This window comes from Aphelocoma coerulescens, chromosome 9 (genome assembly GCF_041296385.1).
Source record: "Aphelocoma coerulescens isolate FSJ_1873_10779 chromosome 9, UR_Acoe_1.0, whole genome shotgun sequence".
NCBI classification, from domain to species: domain Eukaryota; kingdom Metazoa; phylum Chordata; class Aves; order Passeriformes; family Corvidae; genus Aphelocoma; species Aphelocoma coerulescens.
The window spans coordinates 24,972,321-24,990,104 of record NC_091023.1 but is presented as its reverse complement, the minus strand read 5'-3'; the positions used below and the strand labels follow the sequence as shown (position 1 = coordinate 24,990,104).

At 51.2% G+C, this 17,784-nt stretch overlaps 1 protein-coding gene across 1 annotated transcript; it reads left to right on the top strand.

The window, feature by feature from the left end:
* The first annotated feature begins 5,652 nt into the window (after positions 1 to 5,652).
* On the top strand, positions 5,653 to 16,699 carry OTOL1 (otolin 1). Its single transcript, XM_069024501.1, has 7 exons — positions 5,653 to 6,025; positions 7,488 to 7,532; positions 8,520 to 8,630; positions 9,897 to 10,208; positions 14,191 to 14,280; positions 15,083 to 15,154; positions 15,299 to 16,699. Exons 4-7 carry the CDS (start codon positions 9,905 to 9,907, stop codon positions 16,192 to 16,194), a joined length of 1,362 nt encoding a protein of 453 aa, XP_068880602.1. The 5' UTR covers positions 5,653 to 6,025; positions 7,488 to 7,532; positions 8,520 to 8,630; positions 9,897 to 9,904; the 3' UTR covers positions 16,195 to 16,699.
* The last annotated feature ends 1,085 nt before the right edge of the window (positions 16,700 to 17,784 follow it).

Here is a 17,784-nt window from a genome sequence, read left to right as displayed (position 1 = left end):
CAGAGCTGCCCCGCACGGAGCGGCTTCATATCGCACCCCTCCATCGCGACAGACTCCCTTCATATCGCACCCCTCCATCGCGACAGACACCCCTGCAGGGTTCTTATCCTGCCAAGGGTGCCGGCAGGTGCCTGCGAGCATCCTGGCTCCAAGGGATGAGTGGGAAGGAGCTGAAGCTGCAGCGCGGTGTTCCAGCGGGAGGAGAGGGGATTGGGGATGATTTCACCATTTATCAGGAAGCCCCAGGTATCAGTTGAGAGGTTTCCAGAAAGGAGAGATAGGGATGGACCAGGACCTATCAGATTTTATTTGAAATCCTGTGAAATATAACATGACCCTGCCAATCATAAGGCTCAGGTTTCTGTAGTTGATTCTGTCCCAGAGAGAAAAAAGCTTAATTTAGTGTCCTGCTCGCGACCAAACAGCTACTTTAGAACTAAACCTTGCAGTTTAAGTGAGAAATAGAAGTGTCAGAAATGCTTTTTCTTCTATTTCCCCCTGGGGCAGCAGGATTCCAGGCACAATCTCCCTCACTAAACAATGTCGCTGTTCTGGCACCCACCGGTGTCTTCCAGCCACAAAGGAACGCAAACTGTTTCGAGGGCCAGATGTAACAGCTGGTATTAAAGCTGCTCTTTTCCTGTTTGAACACATTGTAACGATGCTTTAAAACTGCTCTTTCCTCGGTGAACACCTTTAAAAGGCGCTTGCACAAACAGAGCTGCGCAGGTGACAAAGGGGCGATCAGGATGTGATGCTTTCATTCCCAGCCCAACAGTGCCTCTTTCTGCCGCTGCTATTTTTATGGGTGTTGACTGAGGAACTGATGCTTGCTTAGCCTTTGATCCTAAAATATTCGCATGGAAAGGCTTTGTTTTAAATGTACAGATCGTTGTGTCCCTTTCTAGCTCGGAGCAGAGCTCCGGCCCGTCCTGCAGTTCTGTGTTGTGTCTGGGCATGACTCGGGGTGGTGAAATCCCTGAGTGGGCACAGGTTGAAGTGGTCCGAGTGGTTTTGCCAGGGATCAGCAGTGGGTGGGTGTCACCCCGAATTCCCTAAAAATACTGGCAAAAGCATTTTGGGTTATCAGGGCTCCACACAACAGCTCCATTTGGGGTTTTCCAGGGGGCTGCTCTGTACAGAGAGGTTACAAATAACTGTCCCAAGTCTCATCAGCACCCTGATGAGCTGCTACTGCCTTGCTTCTGATGGGCACAGAATCATTGAATCATTTAGGTTGGAAAAGACCACCAAGATCATCGAGTCCAGATGTTCCCAAAGCCACCACTAAACCTTGTCCTCAAGTGCCACATCCCCATAGCTTTTAAATCCCTCCAGGGATGGGCACTCCACCAGTGGCTTGGGCAGCTGTGCCAGCGCTGGACAGCCCTTTCCAGGAAAGAATTGCTCTCAAAATCCAAACTGAACCGTCCCTGGCACAACTTGAGACTGTTCCCTCATCCCTGGCAGCAGAGCCCGACCCCACCCCGGCTGCCCCCTCCTGTCAGGGACTTGTGCAGAGCCACAAGGGCCCCCCTGAGCCTCCTTTGCTCCAGGCTGAGCCCCTTTCCCAGCTCCCTCAGCCCCTCCTGGGGCTCCAGAGCCTTCACCCCCAGGTGCACTCAGCACTGAGCCAGAGGAAGGTTCGGTGTGTGTTTAAACCCCTCATACTTGCCTCTGACACACTCTGCCTTATCAAATGGAGAAGGATTTGCCTCACAATGGATTTCAGATTTCCCTCACAATGAATTTCAGGTTTGCTGATAATCAAGTCTTGTTTGCCTCGAGACAAGACAGGGCTGCAGGGGCCCTGCCAAGCCCTGCTGGTGTTTCCAGAGGGAAGAACCTCCCCAAGTCAGAAGCGATGGAATTCAGGATTAACAGTTCTTTTATGAGAAGTAGGACAGGGTTTAATCTCAAGGAGGCTGTGGTTTGATTTATCAGGCGCTGCTGCTGAGGGAGGCAAGGCTCTGCTTCCCCCTGAGCCTCCTTCCTGCTCCTGCTACTTCCTTCCCTGACTCAGGAGAAGCCTCTGGCGTGTCCCTTGGAAGGAATGAAAAGGAAATTAATGAAACAGGAACAAAAAGTGAACAACAACAACAAAAAAGTAAATAAAGAATTAACTTTTCAATCAGACCAGGGTTTGAAAGGAGAGACTTCATGTGATCAAATAAATCCATTTATAAACACAGTCTTTGCGTTTACCAGCTGCAGGATGACCCTTCTTCACAAAGAAAGGAGCCCCCAAACCTCCCAATGCCTTCAAACCAGGCCTATAAAATAAAGGATGAGGAACACGACTACATTTGGTTGCCAGCTTCCTCAAGGTTACCATCCTCCTGCTCCACACCTGCTTGAACCTCAGCCTTCCCTAAAAGCCCTGTGCCTGTCATGGTGAAAATCAGACCAAATTACCTGGATAAAGTAGATAAAAAAACGGGAGTTTGTTTCCTCATCTCCCCAGGGGCTGCTGCTCTGGAAGATCTGCTCCCTTCCTGGTTTGGCCCCTGGGGATTTGTGTTAATGATTGCTGGGGATTCCAGCCTTGGCTTTGGCTCCTGCAGGAAACGAGACAGGAATAAAATCCCTCACCTGCCAGAAAGGCCGACACGGCATTCATAGAGTCTGGGAATATTTCCTGAGCCTTTGGGCTCTGTCACACCCCTGCAGGAATACTTTACAACAGGCCAGGCTCTTCCCAGCCCAGATCACCAGAGGGTTTCTAAGAAGATCCAGTTTCATAGAATCCCAGAATTCCAGAATGGTTTGAATTGAAAGGGAAATGAAATCCTATCCCGTTCTTCCCTCTGTCACGGGCAGGGACACCTCCCACTGTCCCAGGCTGCTCCAAGCCCCAATGTCCAACCTGGCCTTGGGCACTGCCAGGGATCCAGGGGCAGCCACAGCTGCTCTGGGCACCCTGTGCCAGGGCCTGCCCACCCTCCCAGGGATGAATTTCTCCCTAAAATCTAATCTAAACCTCCTACCTGAACAGACTTGAGGATGTTCCTGCAAACCCAACAAAGCAACAGCCGGAACTCTTTTCATTTTCCAGCAGCGAGAGATCTGGATGTGTTTTTTCAGATCTTGTCTGGCTGATGAGGCTGTCTTGATTAATGGAAAGGAAACTTCCAGGGTGAGCACGGAATTTGTCGGAGTTTGCAGAATATTCTGGGCAGGGGTGATGCTCTGGCTAAACCTGAGATTATTGGGTTGCTAATTGTGTTCCCAGCTCATTTGGTGTGTGGTGATCCTGTCTCCTGCCAAAAGTGCACTTAACCTGACAAATTAGAGAGGAACCCTTTTATCTAATGGCAGGGCAGGCTGGACAAAGCCATCAGCGCTGTGGGGTGTGGGTGACAACCCTTTGTGGGTGATTATCTCTCCACTTGCTTTAGGTGCCACCAGCAGCTCCTGTTTTGGGGACTGGTGGCACTGCATCGAGGCAGGAGTGGGACACTGGTGGCAGCAGTGACCGGGTCTGATCCTCCCTTGTGCTGTGATTTCCTTTGGAATTTTGTGCCAAATGAGTTCCACGGCCCCTTCTGAGAAATCCTGTTATAGGAATCTGTTCATATGTGGCACACAGTGGATTTGGGATTATATATCAGCAACCTTATCCTCCTAAATATCAATATCAATATTAATTAATGTTCTGGGTTAGGATGGATCTGGCCTGCACCCAGCTGGGGGAGGGGCTGGGTGGAATTTGGGGATCAGGGACAAGTAATTAGAAGGTGAAGGAATAATCAGCTTGGAGAACAAGGGCTGGGCAGGATCTCCAGTCCTGGGTGAGTCACGTTTTCACATCTCTCTGTTTCCTGCTGTGTCCCCTGGCCAATATTAAATTGCTGCAGCCACGCTGGGCTCTGGGTAAGCAAAGATCTCCTGGGATAATGGGGATGACTGGGATTTGTTATTGACCTGCAGATCCCAGCACATCCATACTCCCACCTTCACCGGGCTATCAGGTGGGAATCCCCTTCCCATGGCTGGGAGTGCCTGGGTTGCTCCCATCACTGCTTCCAAAATGTTCCAGAGGAAAATCAAGTGGCTTTGGGAGGTTGAAGTTTCCCTCTGGAGAAGGCAGCTGCGTTTTGGGATGCTCTGGGAGGAGTGACCCATGGAACAGATCCCACCCTCTTGCTGGAGGAGATTTTAACCCGGAGAAGGCCCAGCCTTGAGATCAATCCTACTCATTCTAATACCAGTTCTCCATGGGAAATTTCCTTTAAACAAGGAATTCTTCCCATATCTGGTTTTTTTTTTTTGTTTGTTTTGTTTTGTTTGTTTCCCCCATATAGGTTACTGCTTCCAGTGCAAACAGCTTTGAACAGCGTAGGTCTCTCAGACATTGATTTTTGTGCTCAAAAAATTCCATTTTGGGAAGTTATCCCAGGAAAATGTTTGGTTTAGATTGTGCTTGTCCTGGATGGATCAGGATGGCTCAGGGTCGGTGGGGTCATTAATTCTTGGGGCTAGGATGTTTGGAAAACACCCTCAGGCACAGGGTGGGATCGCTGGGGTGCTCCGTCCAGGAACTGGACAGGATGATCCCTGTGGGGCCATTCCAACTGGGATATTCCCTGATTTTTGTGCTTCCGCTGCAAATCCCTCCCTGGCAGAGCTGTTGGGAGCTCCTGGAGCTCCCTCTTGTGCTGAGCCTCACCTGGAGCAGCACTTTCCGTGTTTCCCGAAAGCTCCTCTGTTTTGCTTCTCCATCCCACTCCCGCCCTCCCATCCCTGCTCCTTCCAGCTCCACCTGCCTGCGTGGAACCCCCCTGGCTGTCCCCCATTCCAGCACGAGGTGACATCTGGCACAGCTGTCACCGCATCTGGAGTCCCTGTCACCTCCACGGAACCGCAGGAGTCTTTCCCACCTCAGCACGTTTTGCTCTTTGTCCCTTTCCAAGGGGAAAATGAGAGATGGAAACAAAAGATGAGAGATGGAAATGAAGCCACTCTGCTCCTGCCCTAATCTTGGTGGGATTCCTGGTGCTGTCCTGTACAGAGCCAGGAGCTTTAATGATCCTGGTGGATCCATTCCACCTCAGGATATTCCATGATTTGAGCCAAGCGATTTAAAAAACAGAATGTATTTTACCATTTATTTATAATATATTATTATGAATCTTATTATTATGCATTCCTCTCGGTTTATTTTTGGAGATACTTCACTGCTTCTGCTGCTTCTGGGTGAGTTGCAGAGGAGGTGGAGAGTTTTAGGCATCTCTTCCAAAGACATCAGTGGGAATCTTCCCTCTGGTTTTAGTGCTGATCCAAAGCCCCTTGCAGCGAGTTTGTACATCAGAAAAACAAAAAAAACCCTCTCACTTTCCTTTGCTTTTTAATTTCCTAAATTCCATAAACTCTCCAAGTTCTTGGAGTCCAGCACATACAGACAGTTTTATTCCCAGATTTTTGCTTCCTGCTGTGATTTGGAGGTACTGCAGCACTCTGTGACCTGTGCTGGAGCCCTGGATTTTATGACACAGCCTGGATTTGCCAGAGCCGAGAAGAATTTGGGTGAAAGGAAACCAGAGCTTTCCATTTCCTTATTTCCAGGGAGTGTTGCAACACCTGCCGAGGTGAAATCTCCTGCAAAGGGATTCCGTGCCACAGGAGCAGGGCAGGATCCTCTCCGGAATGAAATCTCCCAGCCCTTTGTCTCATAAAATGCTCATCAACGTGGGAGTTGGATGCTGAATGGATTTGCGGGGGTTGAAGCGATGATTCCAGTGGCTTTGCTGGGGCTGGGGGAGGGAATGACAGCCCTGCCCCAGGGAATGAGCCGCTCTCACCTTCCAGCCTGGAATTCCAGCCCCCCTCAGCCACGATCACCTTCCCTGAAATCTGGCACTGCCGACAAGGAGGGAAACGATCCCAAAGAGCAAAGCCAGGGCTCTTGAGGACAGTTTTGTTTCCCAAACACACAAGGAAAACAACATTCCTCAGGAGAAAAGGGTGTCCATGACATCCCGGAGCCGGCTCACAAAGGGAGACCCCACTGGAAAAGGGGAGCCAGGTAATTTTATCCCTTCTCCTTTTGGCTGTCTCGAGTTCCCAGAGGAGACAATGGGTGCGTTTCTTAGCCCAGGCCTCCCGACAAAGGAAATCCTGGAGCGGGGTTTGCGATAACACCTCGGGGAATATGTTCTACACTCAATTTCTGTGTCCATGAACTGCTGAAGACACAAAGATTTTTAACTTCAGTTTGAACCCTGGAGTTCCAGTGTTAAAAATGGTCATTAATTTCTAAAAAGGACAGCTGGAATTCCAGATCCAGCTGCTTCCAGCAGTACCAACGAGTGCTGGAGCAGGTTCCACCACAGGAGCTGAGCCAAGCCCGTGTCCCACTCAGGGTTAGAGCATCTCCCTGCGAGACTCCCGATTAATTTACTGGGAATAACCTGGAAAGCTGAATTAATCCAGCCTGGGATGCTTAGTAATAGACTTTCCTTAATCAACTTTTTACTGCTGAATGCTGGAGACCCTCGTGGAGGAAAGGAGGGATTGCAAATAAATCAGGGAGGATTAGGATTCTCTCCACCTAAACTAAAGGAGAATTGATTATTTTCTTGCCTGGAACCAGCAGCTTTCCTTGTCTGGCTGCTGAGCTTGAAGGGTGCTGGGATGTAGGGAATTCAGCCTGGAGGAGTGAAGGGGTTTCCTTGCTTGGGTTTGCCCAGGACAAGGCAGCCTCACATCCCTGGGTTTGGTACTGAGCTCGGAGCTGGCTGGGAAACCTCAGAATAAACAGAATTTCAGAGTCACCAGGCAAGGAAACTGTTCCCAAGGACAGAGAGAATGGCCTCAAGTGCAGGAGGGCAGGGTTGGATGGGATATTGGGAAGGAATTCCTGGCTGTGAGGGTGGGCAGGCCCTGGCACAGGGTGCCCAGAGCAGCTGTGGCTGCCCCAGGATCCCTGGCAGTGCCCAAGGCCAGGCTGGACATTGGGGCTTGGAGCAGCCTGGGACAGTGGGAGGTGTCCCTGCCCATGGCAGGGGGTGGCACTGGATGGGATTTAATGTCCCTTCCATCCCAATCCACTCTGGAATTCTGTGATTCCCTTTCCATGTGTTGCTCTCATGATCCCACAGAACCCTTCCCACACTCCCAGCTCGGGGAGGGGAGTGTGATGCCAAATCTGCACTTTAAATACTGAGAGGGAAAACCAGACCGTGCAGGAACAAATGGACAAATTTCTTCTCCTTTGGGTCCTCACTGTCCAGACAAATTCCTGCTGAGTCTGGTGGTACCTGGTGAGACAAAAGAGCAGCATCCCAAAATCCCTAAAAACTGGTGCTGGGGGAAGAGCCAAAACACCCCAGCAGCACCCCAGGCTGAGGGAAGGGTTTGATTTCCTGGGATTTCAGTGTCACTTTGCCAATCCCCCCTCGTCTCCCGTGCAGGCTCTCATTGGCCACGGGAGCAGCTGGGACAAAACAAAACTGATTCTCTCCCAAAATGCGATTTCCTTTTTCCAGGTGCCGTGGAGGGGGGGTCCTCCTGGGAGCAGGAGCCTTTCTAAGGTAGGAGAGAGTGGTAGAGTTGAAGACATAGTGGCAATAGGATTTGTCTCCAGAAAAATTCCTCTCTGTAATCAATGTATAACTGCATGAGGATTAGGGTTTGGTTTTCCCCTCAGACATCTAAGAACTAGAGGTAATTCAATGAGATAAAGTGCAGTCGTCTCCCTGATATTTAAAACTGGTGGATTGGGGTTCAGTTCCTGTTGTGAACTGGAATATCTAAATCCCATCATTTTAGGGAGCACACAACAGAACAAGCATATTATTGCCATGTAATTATGGGAAATATGTTAATAATTAGAAGATGTTTAGCTCCAATTAAATATAGATTAACTCTATGAATTATATGGCCCTGCAGCAAAGTTTAATTCTTCCTATTTTGTGTCTACTGTGAATTATAATTTTAGTGGGGGGAATGCAATGAATGATTTTATATTCAGTGGCGGTGAATTAATGTCATAATAAAGCCCAAAATTTCAGTTTTATTCAAGTGCTTTTATTTAGAATCAGAGACTGGCTTGGGTTGGAAGAGACCTTAAAGATCATCTTGTTCCAACCCCCTGGCATGTAAAAAAAATCCTAAAATAATTATTTAAGAATAATTAATATAGGAACAATCTTACCCATTAACATAAAAATCTGTTTAGTGATTCCTTGCTCTGGGCGCTTCATTTTTTCAGGCTGCTGAGGTAAAATTTGGTTATTAATTATGTTTTTCCAGTGTTTGACAGCAATCCATCAATCCAGCGGCACAACTGGAGGGCGGCTGGGTTTAGGGCTTGTGGTGCATTACAGGAAAACTCAGGAATGGTTTGGATGGGAGATCGGATTTAGAACTTCCCCATAAAGTTATTAAATCCCTAAAATCTCTGGGGTTTTTTGGTGTGGAAATGATGGCTTTATTTACTTATCTCCAGCTGTTACAGGACACTCCCGTATGAGGATATTGTTCAAAAGGAGAATTTTAGGGTTTTTCCCTCTCCCCAGGCAGCAGATGATCCTTTTCCTCCGTGGCTGCAGCTGCAGGCTCTGGCTGCTCCCTGCCTGCCTGTGCTGAGCATCTCCCTCCACACCAACTTCCCGGGAAAACCCTTCATGGTAAGGCTGGCAGGGGCTGCTTGGAAAAAAAAAATCCCAGCCTTGGACAAAAATCTGTGCATGGAATCCCATCCCAAGTCAACACTCATGGAGGAGGGATAATTTATCCTTGTGGATTGAATGGTCCCAATGGGTGGCAGTGACCACTGGAGATTTTATGTGGGGAATCAATTTGCCATTAAATGATTTTATTTTGTTTGAAAATGGGGAGAAAAAAAAATCACTCTTTCCCTTACAACAGAATTGTTAAAGATGGAAAGGTTCTAACCCAGCCCCCAAATGCCTGGTTGGAGCCAGGTTTGCTTTTGCCCTCTGGATGACAGGGATTGGGGGGGGGGGTCTCCCCTGGAGGTTTTCCCATGCAGTGGAATGCTGTGGCTCCTGAGGAAGGTTGGGTTTCAGCTTCAGCAAGAAAGGGACTCTGTTCCATTTGCATTTACAGGTGGGGACCCTGCTTTAAAAAAGGAACAAAGGTGCTTTTTATGATGAGTCACCTGAGAGGCAGCACCTGTCCTATAGGAGAACTGGGGCCTTCTGACTTTGTCCTTTCTTGCTGGGTCAGCTGAATCGACACCTCAAAAATAAAAAGAGCAGCTGCAAAAGTTTACACTAAAAAGTCCAGGAAATCAGGCAGAAACAAGGAAAAAAATCAAGATAAAAATTCTGGAATACTTGACATTGATGCCAAAGTACCTGGGTTTGGAAAACTTGATGTTCCATTTTGTCTCCACTTATTCTTTTAGAGCAAAGCTTTTTATTGTGTGCTGTTGGACTCTGAAAACATTATGGAATTCTCTCCATATCCTTCCAGGACCTAATGGGGGTTACAAGAGAGCTGGAGAGAAACTTTTCCCAAGGGCACGGAGTGACAGGACAATGGGAATAGCCTTGAGCTGAAGAAGGGCAGGGCTGGATGGGATATTGGGAAGGAATTGTTCCCTGGGAGGGTGGGGAGGAGCTGGGATGGAATTCCCAGAGCAGCTGTGGTTGCCCCTGGATCCCTGGCAGTGCCCAAGGCCAGGCTGGACACGGGGGCTTGGAGCAGCCTGGGACAGTGGAAGGTGTGGAAGGCCTGGAATGGGATGGGATTTAAGGTCCCTCCCAACCCAACCCGGTCTTGAGCATTTCCTGGGACGGGGCAGCCACAACTTCTCTGGGAAAGCAGTGCCAGCGCCTCCCCACCCTGAGGTGCTTGTCCTTCTGGCTTTAGGGAAGAGCCGAAGGCTGTTGAGCAGGGATTTACTGTCTGTGTGTGTTTTCCCACAGCTGCTGCCATGTGGGGCTCCCCGGGGCCCATCCCGCTGCTCCTGCTGCTCGCTGCGGTCCCCGTGCTCGCGGCGCTGAAGGTGACCCCAGCCGTGCACTACACCAAGCCCAAACCTTCCCAGCTGGCGGCCTCCCCCCACTCTGTCCCGGGGAAAGCCCCATTCCCAGCAGCGCCGGGCAGAGCCGAGCTCCCCACGCTCTTCCCCTGGGAGAATTCCACGCTGGACTCGGCCGAGTTCTTCTTCAACTGCTGCGACTGCTGCCCGCCCGCCGCGGGGCCGCGGGGCCGGCCGGGCCCACAGGGCCCCCCAGGTGCGCTGAGCCCGCTCTGCCGGGCACACACACCGCAGCCAGGGGCTTTTCCCTCAGCACAGACACCGCAGCCAGGGGCTTTTCCCTCAGCACACACACACACCGCAGCCAGGGGCTTTTCCCTCAGCACACACACACCGCAGCCAGGGGCTTTTCCCTCAGCACAGACACCGCAGCCAGGGGCTTTTCCCTCAGCACACACGCACACCGCAGCCAGGGGCTTTTCCCTCAGCACACACACACACCGCAGCCAGGGGCTTTTCCCTCAGCACACACACACACCGCAGCCAGGGGCTTTTCCCTCAGCACACACACACCGCAGCCAGGGGCTTTTCCCTCAGCACACACACACACCGCAGCCAGGGGCTTTTCCCTCAGCACACACACACACCGCAGCCAGGGGCTTTTCCCTCAGCACACACACACCGCAGCCAGGGGCTTTTCCCTCAGCACAGACACCGCAGCCAGGGGCTTTTCCCTCAGCACACACAACGCAGCCAGGGGCTTTTCCCTCAGCACACACACACACCGCAGCCAGGGGCTTTTCCCTCAGCACACACACACACCGCAGCCAGGGGCTTTTCCCTCAGCACACACACACACCGCAGCCAGGGGCTTTTCCCTCAGCACAGACACCGCAGCCAGAGGCTTTTCCCTCAGCACACACACACACCGCAGCCAGGGGCTTTTCCCTCAGCACAGACACACCGCAGCCAGGGGCTTTTCCCTCAGCACACACGCACACCGCAGCCAGGGGCTTTTCCCTCAGCACAGACACCGCAGCCAGGGGCTTTTCCCTCAGCACACACACACACCGCAGCCAGGGGCTTTTCCCTCAGCACAGACACCGGAGCCAGGGGCTTTTCCCTCAGCACACACACACACCGCAGCCAGGGGCTTTTCCCTCAGCACACACACACCGCAGCCAGGGGCTTTTCCCTCAGCACACACACACACCGCAGCCAGGGGCTTTTCCCTCAGCACACACACACACCGCAGCCAGGGGCTTTTCCCTCAGCACACACACACACCGCAGCCAGGGGCTTTTCCCTCAGCACACACACCGCAGCCAGGGGCTTTTCCCTCAGCACACACACACACCGCAGCCAGGGGCTTTTCCCTCAGCACAGACACCGCAGCCAGGGGCTTTTCCCTCAGCACACACACATGGCAGCCAGGGGCTTTTCCCTCAGCACACACACACCGCAGCCAGGGGCTTTTCCCTCAGCACACACACACACCGCAGCCAGGGGCTTTTCCCTCAGCACACACACACCGCAGCCAGGGGCTTTTCCCTCAGCACAGACACCGCAGCCAGGGGCTTTTCCCTCAGCACACACACCGCAGCCAGGGGCTTTTCCCTCAGCACACACACACGGCAGCCAGGGGCTTTTCCCTCAGCACAGACACCGCAGCCAGGGGCTTTTCCCTCAGCACACACACCACAGCCAGGGGCTTTTCCCTCAGCACACACACACACCGCAGCCAGAGGCTTTTCCCTCAGCACATACACCGCAGCCAGGGGCTTTTCCCTCAGCACACACACACACCGCAGCCAGGGGCTTTTCCCTCAGCACACACACCGCAGCCAGGGGCTTTTCCCTCAGCACACACAGCGCAGCCAGGGGCTTTTCCCTCAGCACACACACACACCGCAGCCAGGGGCTTTTCCCTCAGCACACACACACACCGCAGCCAGGGGCTTTTCCCTCAGCACACACCCCGCAGCCAGGGGCTTTTCCCTCAGCACACACACACACCGCAGCCAGGGGCTTTTCCCTCAGCACACACACACACCGCAGCCAGGGGCTTTTCCCTCAGCACACACACACCGCAGCCAGGGGCTTTTCCCTCAGCACAGACACCGCAGCCAGGGGCTTTTCCCTCAGCACACACACACACCGCAGCCAGGGGCTTTTCCCTCAGCACACACACACCGCAGCCAGGGGCTTTTCCCTCAGCACACACACACACCGCAGCCAGGGGCTTTTCCCTCAGCACAGACACCGCAGCCAGGGGCTTTTCCCTCAGCACACACACACACCGCAGCCAGGGGCTTTTCCCTCAGCACACACAGCGCAGCCAGGGGCTTTTCCCTCAGCACACACACCGCATCCAGGGGCTTTTCCCTCAGCACACACACACCGCAGCCAGGGGCTTTTCCCTCAGCACACACACACCGCAGCCAGGGGCTTTTCCCTCAGCACACACACACACCGCAGCCAGGGGCTTTTCCCTCAGCACACACACACACACCGCAGCCAGGGGCTTTTCCCTCAGCACAGACACACCGCAGCCAGGGGCTTTTCCCTCAGCACACACACCGCAGCCAGGGGCTTTTCCCTCAGCACAGACACCGCAACCAGGGGCTTTTCCCTCAGGAGAGCATTGGGCAGGGCCTGTGCAGAGCGTGAGCGGAGATCTCAGCAATGTGCAGCTCTTCCCGAGGGGCAGCTCCGATCTGTGCTCCCTGTGACGGGGACAGGACGCAGGGAGCGGCTGGAACTGTGCCGGGCGGGGTTAGGTTGGATGTTGGGATTTTAGGACAAGGTTCTTCCCCCAGAGGGTGCTGGGCTCTGCCCAGGCTCCCCAGGGAATGGGCACGGCCCTGAGGCTGCCAGAGCTCCAGGAGCGTTGGGACAGCGCTGCCAGGGATGCCCAGGGTGGGAATGTTGGGGTGTCTGTGCAGGGCCAGGAGCTGGGCTGGATCATCCATGTGGGTCCCCTCCAGCTCAGGGTATTCCGTGATTCCATAATTCTATGGAATGTGATCCTGCCTTGTGTAATCCAGAGCAGAAAAGTGCATGGCAGCCGTATCCTGGAAGTTACAAACCACCAGTGTGGGTGGGAATTCCCCAAAAAGGAATTCTTTGCCTGTGGCACTGTCCTTGGGACCACAGCGGGGTGGGACTATCCCAAATCCCTGCTGGCAGGAGCCCATGCTCCTCAGTTCTCTATCCCTGCCCTGATCCGCTTGGATTCACAGATTTAATTCCACATTCACTTCAACCATGGCTTTATGACGACCAAAAATATCTTCAAGCAGTTTTGCATCTTTACTGAAGTTTTTTTTTTTCATCTTTTTTTTCCATTTTAAAAGAGGAAATTAAAAAAAAAAAAAGGGTTCAATTTTAAAAATAAATAAATAAAGCACAAGAAGCAGCCCTCTATAAAGTACCTAAATACACTTTGTGTAAATAAAATACCTAAAATACACTTTGTCTCTTCTTTCTACTGCTAAAATGCACATCCACAGAGCATCTCATTTTGCTCCTGCTCTAATGAATAGTGCATTAGTCTGCAAATGTTCATTTTAATAGCACTAATGTTGGAGATAAGAACTGTTCATCTGAGGAAAGGTGGGAAAATAATGAAATAATTCTCCTTTAATCCAATGTTCTCCAGGGATTTTCACTTCCTGTGGTTTGGGAAGGGTTGGCTCATGGAAATTGTAGTGGCTGCAGAGGAAGTTTGGTCTCACATTTGTTGATAGAAAAGTCCTTGTGCTGATTGAAGGTGTCATGAACCCAGACAGGAACTGGGAATCTCTGGATTCCCAAGGGGGTGGAAAAGTGAAAGGATTTCAACCCCTCCTTTCTGCAGCGAGGAGCTCTCAGCCAGGTTCCACTTCTGTATTTGCAGAATTAATTCTCCTTAAGGAAAGGGACAGTTCCAAAGCTGTGGCAGCTCCTTGGATGTGCTCAGATATTCAAGACAGATTATTTTTGGTGTTTTATGAACCTTTGAGCTCCTGTGGCTCTGAGGCAGCTCAAAGTTGGTTTTAAAAAGTCTTTAAGTACAGCGCAAAGTGAAATACAAAGCTGTGAGATTTGATGATGTCAAATAAAACAAGCAGCTCTTCCCAAGGTGATGGAATCACCTTATACACACTCCCCAATGCCTTTTTCCTGAGCTATGACTGAAAATGTTATTTACAGAGTTAAACCTTGGAGTTACTGAGATAATTTTGTTGCTTTTACAGGTCCCAAGGGGGAGAAGGGAGATGCTGGGCTGCCAGGGCTGCCGGGAACTCCTGGTCCTCAAGGTCCAAAAGGATCTAAAGGAGAAAAAGGTAAACCAGACTGATGGGAAATGCTGTTGTCTTCATTTTTCAAAGCAAAAATATTGCTAGGGATTGAGGCCTGGAGAGGTTTAGCTGGCATTAGTGCAGGGACAGGAACTCAGGTGGTGGCACTGTTTGTTCAGGTGGAATAGGAGCAGCTGCTCATAAAGATCTCACTCCAAACTCCTTGTTCTGAACAGGAGTTCAAAATCTGAGTTCAGTTTGCTTTGGCTTAGGGACAGAAATAGGAGAAAACCACCCCAGAAATCGTGTGCAGGTGTAAAATCTGCATTTCAATTTAAATATCTCAGGCAAAATCACTTCAGTTGAGATGCTGAGCAATCATTATCCATCAGAATTCCTGAAAGGAAACCCTGCCCTTCATATGGGGCTTGGAGAAGCTTTGTCCTGGCAGGATCCTGCTGCTGCCTCTGGAGAATCACCCTGGGTCCTAGCAGCAGAGTGAGGTGCTCTTCAGTCACTGCAGCCCCTTAGGCAGTGATTTACTCCTGGAAAAAGGCTTTTGGCCACCCCAGAATGAGGAATGCAGAGCTGTCATCATCTCCATCTTCCATGAAATAGCAGCAAGTGCCTCCCAGAGGGGCAGAAATCTTGGAGTGAGGTGGTGCTCAGGGCTGTGGGATCCAGCTGAGGCTCCTGAAGGTGTTTCCTTAAAACCCTCATTGCTCGTGTCTGGTTTATTAATGAAGTGAGGGACACACACAGATGGTCCCAGTGGGGTGTGATGTTTGCTGTGCTGCACACACCAGCACCAATTAATTAATTAATAATTCATGCTGGGATGTCCTAGGAGGAAAAGGGGAGCAAGGGGAGCGAGGAGTGAGTGGAAACCCCGGTTATCCAGGGAAACCTGGGCCACAAGGTAGGTCTGGGAAGCCAGGATTGCGCCGACCTTTCCCTCTGCTCCGGGTTTTACAACAGCATGGAAGGACCAACTGCTTTGGATGGTCCTTCCATCTCCAGAGCAATCCAATTTTATTATTTGGAATTTTCTTTCCCCCCCCAGGTGAAGCTGGAGCCAAAGGCAATAAGGGCAGCTACGGTTTCCCTGGACTGAAGGGACAAAAGGGGGCTAAAGGGGACACCTGTGACAATGGGACCAAAGGAGACAAAGGGGACAGGGGGGATCCTGGAGAGCCGGGAGTGGGTGGGGAACAGGGAGACAAGGGGGAAAAGGGGGACACGGGGCAAAAGGGATACTGTGGGGAGCCAGGTGGGAGAGGGGCCAAGGGAGACAGAGGGGAAGGGGGCAGCAAAGGGGAAAAGGGCAGCAAAGGGGACACGGGCACTGAGGGCATCCGGGGGGCGGCTGGCAAACAGGGAGAGAAGGGCGAGCAGGGCCGCAAGGGTGACAAAGGGGACCTGGGCCCCGTGGGCATGGCGGGCCCCAGCGGGCCCAAGGGCGAGCCTGGCACCAAGGGCGACCGCGGCGCCCCGGGCAGGAAAGGCTCCCGCGGGGCCAAGGGTGCCCGTGGGGACGTCCCCAAGCCCCCGCGCTCGGCCTTCAGCGCCGGCCTGTCCAGGCCCTTCCCTCCTCCCAACGTGCCCATCAGGTTTGACCGCGTGTGGTTCAACGAGCGCGACGATTACAACCCCGCCACGGGCAAGTTCAACTGCAGCGTGCCCGGCGCCTACGTCTTCTCCTACCACGTCACCGTGCGCGGCCGCCCCGCACGCCTCAGCCTCGTGGCCAGCAGCAGGAGGGTAGCCAAGGCCAGGGACACCCTCTACGGGCAGGACATCGACCAGGCCTCCTTCCTGACCATCCTCAAGCTGAGGGTGGGGGACCAAGTGTGGCTGGAGGTTGGGAAGGACTGGAACGGGCTCTACGCCGGCGCGGAGGACGACAGCGTCTTCACGGGGTTCCTGCTGTACCCTGATGGTTTTGAGGTTGTGCTATAAGTTTATAGTGTGAAGATAATACTGAGGAACATCTTTTCCCTCTGCTGTGAGGGGAGAAAAGGGTAGCACGTTGGGTTAGTTGTTATTTCCGTGCTGTTTGAACAAAAATGTTCCTATTTGCAAGGTATGGATTAGTTTGAAGAAGTCGCACGTCCTTTGTTCGTTGTCCAAACAGCAGCAGGACCAGCACGGGGAGGGCATTTCCCATCACAGTTTGTAATAAGCATATTCATGTCATGGAATGGAATTCCCTTCCCAGCTCCTGCAGCCCTTGCATGGTCCAAACCCCTCTAGGAATCAGTTGTGATCACCTCTGATTTCTCTAAAAATGCCACAGTTTGATTTATAGAGCTCAGCCAGATGGGAACATGAGCAGTAGGTTCCTTGAGATCACCTGAAAAGATTTAAAGTTCTTCTCTCATTGAATCAGTATTATTTAGTGCTTTAGTCTTGGTCATGAATTATATAAAAATTTGTCTAAAAGAGTATTAGATCAGTGTAAAAACCCTCCTAACTGTTGGTCTTAAAAATAAATCTGAAACTTTCAAAAGTAGCTGAGAGATGAATATTTTACCTTATTGGCCTACTCACACCTCCAGTTTCTGAGCCTCTGATGCTGTGGGATCATCCTTGGGCAGCCAGGAACAGATTTTGGAACTCACTCAAGGTTTTGTGATGGCCCAGAGGGTCTGAGGGCACATGAAAAAAGCCTCATGGAGACCATTTGACCAGAAAACCTTAATCCAAGCTGTTTTCCACCTTAAAAATGTTGAAGTGTAAAAAAATTCCCTCATTTTGATCTGGTTTTCCTCATTTTTCACACCATGGCAGAATGACAGTGGATTGATTGAGGATGTGCTTTGTCTCATTATGGAGCCCTGCTAAAAAAAAAATGGCAAAATATTTGTTCCCTTTCACTTCTGCTTCTATTAACAGGGATTTGTGTGGTAAAACTATCTCCTCTTCAGGCTGCAGTGAAGCATTTTGACACTGGTGGAAGAAAATAAATGCTCAGGGTTCTAATCAGGCGAGCAGCTCTTGTCAATTATTATGAAAATTATTCCAAGCTGACACAAGGCCATAAAAACACCCCTTTTCTAATGTGTTCCATGGTTTTTAATCAAATATTCCACAGATTAGCACTTAATTCCATGATTTTAGTGGCAGGACTGGGTTTTTTAACCAGAGGAACAGCAGCAGCAGCAGCACTTTGCTTCTCCCTGTGCTTCCTGCCCTGGTTTTGGGGCTTTCTAGGTGCTCTGTGTTGCCAAGCCACTGTTCCCATCAGGAATCTCCCCAGCTGAGCTGTGTTTGCCCCAGAATGAAGCAACACGATAATCCAAATTCCTGCATTTCAGCTGAAATGGGCCTTGTTTTTTTTGGGAATTCTGTAGCTTTACTTGCAGCTGCTTGGCTGCTGAAAGGTTTTCCTTTTTGAAAGGAGGGAAAACACCTTTTGATTGGAGTTAAAGGGGATTATGGTGTGAGCACTGCCAGTTTTCCAGTGGTTTGTAAAATGCTGGAGGCTGCTTAATAGGGAATATTTATGGTGGTGTTCTCTAGGTAGAGCCACTGGTGTTCATTCCCAGG